This window comes from Doryrhamphus excisus, chromosome 1 (genome assembly GCF_030265055.1).
Source record: "Doryrhamphus excisus isolate RoL2022-K1 chromosome 1, RoL_Dexc_1.0, whole genome shotgun sequence".
Classification (NCBI taxonomy): domain Eukaryota; kingdom Metazoa; phylum Chordata; class Actinopteri; order Syngnathiformes; family Syngnathidae; genus Doryrhamphus; species Doryrhamphus excisus.
Window position 1 is genome coordinate 40,071,285 of NC_080466.1, and position 11,030 is coordinate 40,082,314.

The 11,030-nt window shown below is 44.7% G+C and overlaps 1 protein-coding gene across 1 annotated transcript; it reads right to left on the minus strand.

Annotated features, from left to right (window-relative positions):
- Positions 1–152: 152 nt before the first annotated feature.
- Positions 153–10,454, minus strand: pbrm1l (polybromo 1, like). Its single transcript, XM_058065576.1, has 30 exons — positions 10,295–10,454; positions 9,857–10,000; positions 9,685–9,782; positions 9,335–9,482; positions 9,028–9,174; positions 8,778–8,894; positions 8,615–8,683; positions 8,428–8,526; positions 8,269–8,354; positions 8,101–8,192; positions 7,817–8,033; positions 7,606–7,747; positions 7,434–7,519; positions 6,569–6,848; positions 6,389–6,494; positions 5,678–6,317; positions 4,812–5,032; positions 4,534–4,728; positions 4,291–4,448; positions 3,977–4,219; positions 3,729–3,874; positions 3,489–3,646; positions 3,100–3,283; positions 2,820–3,027; positions 2,548–2,746; positions 2,316–2,471; positions 1,475–1,639; positions 1,142–1,206; positions 857–1,061; positions 153–563 (listed from the first exon to the last, which is right to left on the minus strand). Exons 2-30 carry the CDS (start codon positions 9,986–9,988, stop codon positions 400–402), a joined length of 4,926 nt encoding a protein of 1,641 aa, XP_057921559.1. The 5' UTR covers positions 9,989–10,000; positions 10,295–10,454; the 3' UTR covers positions 153–399.
- Between the last annotated feature and the right edge of the window lie 576 nt (positions 10,455–11,030).

The window sequence follows — 11,030 nt, forward strand, 5'->3', positions numbered from 1 at the left end:
CACTCTCTAAAAAGTCAGCCTGGATAGACTCCAGCTTGCACGCAAAACAAAGTGTGGACAACCGCTATAGAACATGGCTGGCTGGATAACCCGATTAAAAAAAAATCTTCTGTAACAGATGAAATACGGTTTAGTGTTCAGGTCTTCACAACAATTACAGGCTCTTGCAAGTTTAAATATTCTTCAGTTTATTTTAACTGTACCAACAAGCCAAAAATCTTTTTCTGCAAAATTAATTAACCAGAGTAAAAAAAAATGCACACAATTATTAAGCTCCTTGGACTGTACTTGCTAATAAATATAAAAATCATAGTGAATGACTATAAAATATTGCTTCTAGGGTGTACAATTTTTTTTCCAGGTTGGAGGGTAGTTAAGGTAGGGAGTGAGCTCTGCAGGTCACAGATTGTACGCCTGACATATGTTTAGCGAGTCCCGCAGCATCAGATCACGCAGGCGCCATAGTGCATCCGCCATTGTGGTGTGGGCCCCTTTGCTTTTTAGCCAATGAGCTGGAAGCCGGCTCTCTTGCTCTTTGGTGAAGTGAGCATCTCGCCTTTGTGCTGTCACAGACAGAAAGAAGATACGGAATGAAGACCTGCAATAGCATGTAAATGAACTGTGCAATAACCGTTCAGTTAACCTGTGGCTTCATCAACATGTACACAGCTGTAGTGTAGAACTTCTTGATTTGTATTACCTTGATTTTGCACTGTCTAGTCTATGCTTGTGTGCTTTTGTACTCTGCTTTTGTTGCTATAAACCTGAAATTTCCCCTTGTAGGACTAATAAAGACATATCTTATCTCAACTGTGAGTAAGGAGACCTGAAATGACACAAGATTTAAAGATCAAACCTTTCAGTGTCTGGTCCCACTTGCTGACAGTGCTAGAGTCGGAGTTCAAGCCCTCGATATACTTCAGGTAGGCCTCAGAGTGCAGCACCCTCTGCGTCTTGGGTGGCGGCGCCACAAACATGGGAGCGGTGGGTTGCAGGTGGGAGGGCTGACCCTGTCCTGGGTATGGAGGCGGAGCGTGTTGTCCTGGGCTGAACATTCCAGGCTGAAATGGAAAGCGGTAGACTTTACTTGCAAGTGTCGAGAGTTTGACTGAAACCTACCGTTGTATGCAATGTGGATCACCTGCTGCATGAAGTTTCCAGAGGCGGGACTCCCCGACATGCCATTCACAGCACCGGCCATCATGCCTGTGAAAGAAGAATCATTTGTGTCTAATAACTATGACGCCTGGAATTCTGACATCAATCCAAATCAAATAGTGGTGTGTATTTGTAGTTGAAATGTCAGTGTTAGTAGTTGCGTGTTATGGCATGCGGCACATGTGTGTGTCCTGAATGTGACGAGAAACTGAGAGGCTAGCGGAGACCAGAGGCTCACTGTGCTGCTTGTAGGGCAGGTAAACCCCCTCTCCAGCAGGAGAGACACGACTGGATGTAAGTGACTATTAGCCCTTACCCTGATGAAGCATGCCTGGGTACCCAGGCATACCACCTTGATGGAGATGGTGAGGAGGCAGGTGGGGCCCCCCTGCAGGGTAAGGTGGCATTGTGACCACACTCAACAAACCCTCATGGGGGGCCTGCATAGGCACGTAAGGTGGCCCATAAGCTCCCATCATGCCTTGGAGGAGGTGGGGGGAGGAGAAGAAGATGACAACATGCATAAGTTACATGCAACTATGACATGACATGCACTATTGTTGCACACACTTGACCCCTTTCACACAAATGCCTTAAATCATGCACTCTCTTTACTAATGATTATGAGAGACTACCATATCAGCATCCTTTCTAATGATTACAAATTAGACATACAGTCATCCCTCGCTATATCACAGTTCAAATAACGCTCCCTATTAAACGGTGCTAAGGGTAAGAATAGTGCGCCGCTACATTTGGTATCACAACATCACATAAGAAATGGCGGCACCTTGGCGTCAAGATACAGAGAAAAGCTCTGAATTATGAAATTAAAAGTGTCTGGGAGGATTTGATGAACAACTGTCTCTGTCAGGCATTGCAAAGGCCTTCAACGAGGCTGCATGTGTGAAAGGAGCTGAAGAAATACACGAGTGTTAGCAGACAAAACGAGCATGGAGGTTTTTACTATTGAAAAGGTTATTCATGCAATGTTCATGCTTTTTTTTTTACATGGACAAAGTGATCATAAAATATAAACAGCAAAACAAAAAAAAAAGATGGTTGCTTTGTTTGTAATGGTATTGTTTTAAATAGTCCTGCCTTATTTCCCTGCCGCCATCTAGTCAAACACTGGTGCTGTCTCTGAGAGGGGTTACCTGACACAGGTGTCATGGTCTGGTTTATCATGCCCATCGTGCTAGGCGAAGGCACGATCCCCATCAGTGACCCTACGGGGGTACCTGATCTTGGGGATGCTTGCTTCTGGGCTGGCCTCTCCCGTTCTTGCTGCTCCACAATTTTGGCTGCCCGTTCTGCAAAACAGACATTGGTGTGTCTTGACACGATCATTGCCACCAAGAGCTTGTGACATCTTCTGCAACTCGTCACCTTCATAGTCGGCTTTCTTAGAGGCCTCGAGGTTCCTCCACTCGGTGCCCACCAGACGACTGAGCTCCCCGAAGGAGAAGTCCGGGTGTCTGGCCTTGATGACGGCTCGCATTTCACTGCTGAACAGGATGTAGCCGCTCATGTTGATCTTCCTCTTGGCCCCTTCCTTCTTTGACAAGCCTTTAATCTTTGGTGTGGACTGGAAAATATTATAAGGATTCAATCGTGTTCATTTCAACATGAGAAGCAACTGAGAGGGTTATTAAGTTTACCTGGGAAGGCGTGTACGGCATGATGTCCATATCGCTGGTGAGAGGGGTTTGCATCTGAGGCATGGATGGCGCCTCCATGGCGTCATCGTCATCGTCCATATCATCCATGTCATCATCTCCATCCTCTATATCTGCTAGTTTAACCTCAAGTTCATCTATCTTCTTGTCCAAAAAGGGAGAAGCTTCCTTCTGTGGAACAATGACTTTCCTGGAGGCAGCAACAAACACCACATTCAGTCCCAAACCTGGACTGATTCTGCTTTCAATGAAAAGAGCTAACCTGAAATAGAAGACCTCATCTTCAACCACTTTGGAGGAGTAGGAGAAGCGTTTCAAACCCTTGAACTTTTTGGCTTGTTTCTCGGCGTCAAAGTAGCGGCTCTCGCAAAGTAGATTATCCTCTTCTGCAATCTCGGTGGGTCTGCATGACAAGTAGTCCTTGAACGAGGACACCATGCATTTGCCTGAGAGCACAAATACCATAAGATTCAAAGCAAAAAACATTGAGCTAAAATAAATAGGATGAGGGATGCTCACATCAGGGTTTTGTTTTCACTTTGGTAATGGCTGACAACTTGGAAAAGCTTGTAAACATGCAAGGCATGTTTTTTATGGGCAATCAATGTGAGCATCCCTAAATATCAGCTGTGTAAAACATGTGCACGGTACCTATGACACAGGTCATGGGCAAGGTCTCCTCCAGATGGCTGAGAAACACCTCTCTCTTGTAGAACATCTTGGTGGGCTCGTGCTCCGTCTCCTCCGGATGAATGAAGATCGGCCCGAAGAAGAAAGTGGCTCCATCCTGGATCCAAAGCTTCTCAAGCCTGGAGCACATAGACATCAAACCACATTGACATCAGTCAATCATAACAAGAGAACAACATGATGAATAAAACGTTGTTTTACCTGGCAATCCGAGGCTTGGACAGACCGTGCGATTGAATGTAAACGCAGTCTCCCACTTTGAACCACATGTTGTTGTAGTGCAACTGTTCATAGTATTGGCAGCCTGGCTCGGCAGCGCTCATCTCCATGGTGACATCCTCTCTGTCCTGATGGATAACAATAAGGACTTGCCAGTTTTATACAGCGGCTTCAACATCTTACTGCTTTCTTGTTTTCTCCTTAACTCAGGTCTAACGTCACAACCTCACCTTGTCCACAAAACTGCTGCCGTCTACATACAAGACTGCAAGCTTCTCCAAGTCAGGCTTGGCAAACATGGAAGCCACACGGACGACAGGCAGGGGCACATCTCGAGGGACACATTTGGCAGGGCTGGGAGGCATGGCCCATATCTTGATCTTCTTGAATAGCTTGGACCTTGCGGTGTATCGAGATTCGCAGACGTACACATCCTCGGCTTTGAAGCCCTCCGGTTGGAGTTTGAAATAATCCTGGAAAACATATATTGGGAAACATGTTCAACTGACCTCAGAACTGCTATTTTGATGTCTTTCAGGCCTACCTTCACACACATGACCACACATTTGCCGAGGACTTTGCTGAGGGACACTCTGTTGTAGTAGTCGCTCTTGAAGGCTTCCTTTTCCAGGAACTTGCGAGTTGCCAGATGGAAGGTTTCGCTCGGCCTGTAGAACCAGCAGCCGTAGAGCCACTTCTCACCTTCATACACAAGCCAAGGTAAGATTAGCTATTTTACACGATAACAGACTGACATGCATCGGTGTTAAAAAGCGAGTGGATTAACCTGCGTCGTCTTCCCAGAGCCGTTCAACACAAACAATGTGAGGCTTGAGGTTGGGCTCGGATGGCTGCACGTACACAAACTCCCCTACACGATAGGTGGTGTTTTCGAGGGTGCATTCCTCCTGGTACGCGATATTAGTCTCAGACTCAGGACTCCATATTTCTGCTGGCAGGTCCTGCTCCTTTGTACCTTTGTCTGGGTGAAAAACCAACAACATTTGATGAAACCACTATCAAAAGCAAAACTCTTGTCACTCCCTGATGTCTAATGAAACATACTTTTGCTGCCGTCTTCCTCACTGGCCTCCTTTTCCTTATCCTCCTGAATTTCTTTGGGGATCTTCTCCCGCTTTTCCTGATCCACGTCATTGTGGAGGTGTTTCAGAGAGTAGCTAAGCGCAGTGGTTTGAAGAATCTCTCCGTTCTTGCACAGTTCATCCCGGATCTTGATGAAAAACTGTTGTAGTTCTACGGCGTCATCAAAGACCTCAGAGTCCGTCCTGCAAATGCAAACAGTTGGTGTTAGCATAGAAAATGACACCTCATTTAAAATGCAGTTTATATTACAGATTTTTATTATAGTATTTATTACAGAACAAGTTAATTATATTTAGCTTCCATTTCTACTCTTAATTTCTATTATGTGCGGCACGGCGGACGAGTGGTTAGCACGCAGACCTCACAGCTAGGAGACCAGGGTTCAATTCCACCCTCAGCCATCTCTGTGTGGAGTTTGCATGTTCTCCCCGTGCATGCGTGGGTTTTCTCCGGGTACTCTGGTTTCCTCCCACATTCCAAAAACATGCTAGGTTAATTGGCGACTCCAAATTGTCCATAGGTATGAATGAGAGTGTGAATGGTTGTTTGTCTATATGTGCCCTGTGATTGGCTGGCGACCAGTCCAGGGTGTACCCCGCCTCTCACCCGAAGACAGCTGGGATAGGCTCCAGCACCCCCACGACCCTCGTGAGGAAAAAGCGGAAGAAAATGAATGAATGAATGAATTTCTATTATGTGTTGTGTACTTTATGCAGTCTGAGCGACTGAGCAAAAGGACTTTTGTCTTATTTGTCATGTCAACAGGAATGGAGGGGACAGATCTTCTTCCATATCAACACAAATGTAGCAACAAGAATAGGACTTACCGGTGCAGTCTCCTGGCTTTCTGCAGCACCTCAAACATGTGCTCCTGAAAGACATCCAGTCTCCTGTAGCGGCCACGCTCCACATTCACCCTGATGACATCAAAGTTTAGCGGAGGCTTCTCTGGGTCGTCTGGATCCACGGCGGGAATTTCAGCCAGCGAGTCGCTGTAGCATCTCCCTTCTTCGTCCTGATGACTCAGCACAGACACGTACAGGTTCCTGACCATCTCTCGCACCAGAGCTCCCACATTAGGAGGCCCAGAGTCCTCGCCTCCCTCCTGCTGCTTGCGCGTCTCCAGCAGCACCCGGTGCAGCACCAGGGCGTCCCGGTAGATGAGCGACTCGGGCTCGTTGTACATGCAAGCGTTGTTGAACATGAGAGCAAAGTCCTCCACCAGGGCCTCCACGTCCTGGTAACGACCCGCCGCCATGTGGCTGCGCAGGCGTTCCATGTCGACAGGCCGCTTGATGGTGGCGTAGTAGTCGGGCAGCTCGGCACGGGAAGGCAAGCGGAGGAAGATGGTGCTCAGGCGACGACCTCGGCGGTCAGTGAAATTCCGCACCGCGTCGTACAGCTCGTTTAACCTCTGCTGCAGAGGAGTGAGGTATTTGGTCTTCTTTGGAGAGACGCCGCTTTTTCCTGGATGAAGAATTGAACATATTTATGAATGATGAGTTGTTTTTACTGCATAACTTCTTAGTAGAACATACTCAGTTTCAGCTTGGGAGAGCCTACGTCCTCTTCTTCAGGCGGCTGTCCCAAGTCCTTGCGCTTATCCAATAGAATCTTCTCCAGGATGTCAGCATCATTGTATACCTACAGGATGTGATATACTTTTAATATTCGCAAAAATGACATTTTAGTCATGGTGTACCCTTCATACGTCCTACCTGAGATCCTTCCTCATTATAATGCCTGGCGTTGCGGAACATCAATTTCATGTCATCCATCAGCGCTTCCTCTGTGGTGTAGCGCTCGTTGCGAATGTTCTGCTCAATGGTCTTCAGGTCCATGGGCTCCAGGATGACCTTATAGTAGTCGGGGTAGTCCTTCTTGGAGGGCTTGACCATAAAAAGATCACAAAGGCGGCGACTGGTGCCCACCTCCCGCGCGTCCGTCACTGCGGCGTACAGGGCTTTCATTCGGTTCTTTTTCATGTTTTTCTTGAAGCTTCAAAAAGGAAGGGAAATCAAATATGAGAAAATGGCAACAAACATGGAGATTAAGGACAGGTTCGTGGTTAGTACTAATAATTGGTGGGCCCATATGACGGGATTATGACATCATACCGATAAATCTGTACTAATTGTACCAAATGCTCTGTGATTAGGTTAAAACAAACAAACAAAAAAACATCGAGCACACACAAAAAACGCTTACTGGCCACCTGAAACGCCTTTTGAAACGCTTTTGTGCCGCACCGTTTGAAAAGTGCAAAAGGTTTGCCAGAGACCTATGTGGTGTCACACCGGCTGCTCGGAGCATGTGCCCAAATACAGTGCACCTTGCTGGGCCACAGCAGGTGGCTCTATCTTCTGCTTCTCCTGATGGTAGTGATGGGCTCGTAGTCATGTCATGATATTTGATTAGGACTAATCAACAGCGACAGGTGGTCAAATCCTAATTTCTTCCAGTCCTTACCTCCACACCTGGACAAACTACCGTTAAATCTACATTTACGGTGTCGGTCTCAATAAGCGGAATGTTACCTGGAACAGTTAGAAAAAGAAGATATTGTATTTCTCTAGTTAATACCTTTTTCTCTTGGCGCTGCCTGCATCAGATGACAGTACACTGTCTCCATCCTCATCATCTCTTCTCAAAAGTTCCCTCTTTCTCGCCTGAAAAAAGGCAGCACTCAGTAAATGATTGTGATCTTCAGCAACAACAACAAAAGAAAGTAGCACAAGGATGCAAAATTAATTACCTGCAGTATCTGCTGAAGCCTCAAGGCCCGTTTATAAATGCTTGAGTTGGGCATGTTGTACCGCTTTGCATTCTCAAACATCAAAGTGAGGTCTGTGTCCATTTGTTCCATATTTTCATATTCACCATTCTTCATCTTGGCCCTAGAATGAGGAAAAAATGTCCGTAAGCAACTCAGTCTTAGGCTCCACAAGCACTTGTATCATCTTTACCTGATTTGCTGCAGGGAGATGGCCTGTTTTATCTGCTGGTAATAGTCAGGATACTCCCTGCGAGAGGGCAGGTTCTGGAAGGGTTCGGAGAACAGCTGGCCCTGGCTGTTCCTGGCGCCTCTTACGGCTTCATACAGCTGGAAGATGGGGTTGCTCATCTCCATGCAAGAACTCTGACTCTCAGCCTCCGACTCGCCTTCATCGTAGCACACTGAGCCTGACAAACATTCAAATAGTTGGATGCTGTTATTGTGAAACTAAAGGAGGCGCATGTTTTTGCTTACCGGACAGCATGGGGTCGTCCTCGCTCTCCGAGCCGTACTGAAGTGCTATGCTGACACCAGAAAGCCGATCTACCTGACCAGACCTGCGATTTCTGAATAGCAGCAGGGGGACATCTCAACATTGGTGCACAAGCTTTGCTTGAATTCTGCTTTATGTTATGTCAATACCTGATACGAAGACTGGATTTTGTGGGTTCGGCATGCTCAATTTCCGTTTTCTTCTGGATGAAGACTTTCTTTATGGTGTTTGCATCCTAGTAAGTAAGATGACATTTATTAATGACTGTCAGACATGTAAATGGATGAAATTCCTCAATGAGGGCTTACCTTAAAAACCTGAGATCCGGGTTCATTGTATGTTTTGGCATTTTTGGCCATCAGGTCGATGTCCTTGGCCATTGCGTTGACACTTTTGTAGTATCCCACCTAAGGGAAAGAAAATGTACTGTACTTGTGAATGAACTGGGTCACAGACCACTACCGAAGAAAATACTGTCAATGACATAGCATGTACCTGTATTCTTTGAGCGATCATTCTCAGATCAATGGGCTCCTTTATAACAGCATAGTAGTCTGGGTAATGCTAGCAGAGACAAGGTCAGATTACAACTACTTTCAGAGAAAATTAATTCACAAAGTCAGAGAGGCATTATTTAGGGTTTTTAAGAAATACATACCACTTTGGATGGCAGTTTTTGGAAGAGTTCACTGACCACGTGACCTGAGGGATCAGTGTACATGACCACGGCCTCAAGGATCTGCTCCAACACTTCCTTTACACTGCTGGTGGAATTCTGAAAAACCAAGATGACATAAGCGTGTCATTAAATGACATGCATGCTCCAAAGAAAAATGCAAACTTGGTTTAAATGTGAACCACATACGTGCACATATCAGAATTTAAAGGGATCACTATCACTAACTGACCTCATCTTCTGTAGACACCCCTGGATTATCCACATCGTCCACATCTTCATCGTCGTCTTCTCCGTCTCCAGCCTGCAAAAAGTCATTCCTCGTCTGCAAATAGATGTCCCACAACTTGCAGGCGGCTTGATATTCCTCGCTGTCTCTCTAGATTGTAGACAAAGGTACAAAACATGGAACGGAATCAGCAGCATAAAACCCTGATCAGAGCATCCATAAATTATTTATACCATCTTGTCATTGTAGACAACAGTAATAAGTCACTAAATAATAAGTGCTATCTGAAGACGAAAAATGAATTTGTTACCTTGTAAAACAACTTGGCATTATTGAACATGAGCTGGAAGTCTGCAGTGATCTGCTCCACTTCTTGATAGTCTTCGGACTTCAGCCTATGCTGGATTTTTGTCATGTCTATGGGCTGGGACACCACCTCATAGTAATCAGGGAGGTTTCTATAGGAACAATGAGTAGAATATTACATACAAAGTACATCAGATGATATAACACATATATTATCAACCTACTGGACAATCAATTGAGTGCAAAAAAATCTCCTCTACAAAAATAAATACACTGTTTTGTGGTTGTAGATGGCTACAAACACCCCCCAACAGTATCAACCACCCTAATGTGTATAGTAAATGAATGCAATACCTTCGCTTTGGTACCCTTAGAAAAAGTTCACTGATGTTTTTCCCTTGATCATCCTTGTGGTCCCTGACTGCGTTGAACAGCTCATGACATACAGCAATCTAAACGACATGCATGTGTTAGCTTTTGGGGGGAGAGGGGGTGGGGGGTACACATGCCATGCTCCAAAACATACCGTATCTACAGGGGGAACACTGGAGACCCTCTTTCTTTTTCGACCACTTCCAGGAGTGGAGACGTCATCGAGATCCCCTCCACCGCTGACACTGCTGGAGGGGGAAGTGGTTCTTCTCCTCTTAGCTAACATAGCTCACTGCTTCTACGACAGGCGACAAATAACAAGGCAAATATGTGGACTTTGTTGAGGCAGAATGTGCTTATTTTGTAAAATACGTGCTCATTTGTGTTAATGTCAAGAAAATAAGGATGCAAAGAAAGCTACGAGGATGGGAAACTAAGCGTTAGCATCACTTGGATGTATGAAACAAAGCAATGCTAGCATGTTTTCCAACCGTTTGTCTGTCACCGTACTAAAAATAAGAAACCACGGAAACATGCTGTTGATTAAAACAAGTTAAATAAAGCAAGCGTTGTTATAAAAACACAATATTACCACAAAATCAGTAAAGATGTCAGTAATTCCCTGAGAGAAGATTAGCGGCTAGGTAGCTAGTGTTTGAAAACTCCAAACCGGAAGTTAGGGCTCGTTTTGTTTCTATGTGGAAACGCCCCAAATAGGCAATGTTGCCCCTTGAGTTTGGGAGTGGCACTGCAAGACATCTCACGTTCTGAAATTGGAAGAAACCTTGGCGAAAAAACATTTTTTATGACGCAAAATCACTCTTTTATCTGTTAACTCATTTTGCTATTTTGATTGTAGTGGTGTGCGATTTTGTATCGATCCGATACCAAGTAATAATATACCGATACTTTTGAAAAATTAAGGCGGTATCATCAATATGAATGTATTTCTATGCCCTTTTTGTGATTTACCCTTTAGATTATTAATATGTTAAAAATTAAGAAAAATAATTTTGGCAGTAAATATAAGTACTTTATTAGGACAATAAACGTTTTTATTTGGAAACAACACAAAACACAAAATCACTTATTTCTGTTTTTTTTCTTCTTAAATAAACAAAGCCTACAAAATTATCACCTCACAACAAATATTATAAAACATTTAAAACAAATTATTTGTCCGAGTAGCATTGATTTTCGCTCAACAAGGTTTTTTTTTTTACACTGGTATCGATCAATATGGATACCAACATCGGGTTCGATATTATCGATATTTACATCGATCCGCCCACTACTATCAGATCTTAAATTTAGAAACAATATGTCAC

Excerpts from the sequence above, each read along its gene's own strand:
- pbrm1l (XM_058065576.1), bottom strand. The coding sequence starts at position 9,988 with ATGTTAGCTAAGAGGAGAAGAACCACTTCCCCCTCCAGCAGTGTCAGC. Across the intron at positions 5,033-5,677 it reads AAAGCCAGGAGACTGCACCG|GACGGACTCTGAGGTCTTTG; the intron begins GTAAGTCCTATT and ends TTGCATTTGCAG. Across the intron at positions 4,729-4,811 it reads TGAGGAAGACGGCAGCAAAA|ACAAAGGTACAAAGGAGCAG; the intron begins GTATGTTTCATT and ends TTTTTCACCCAG.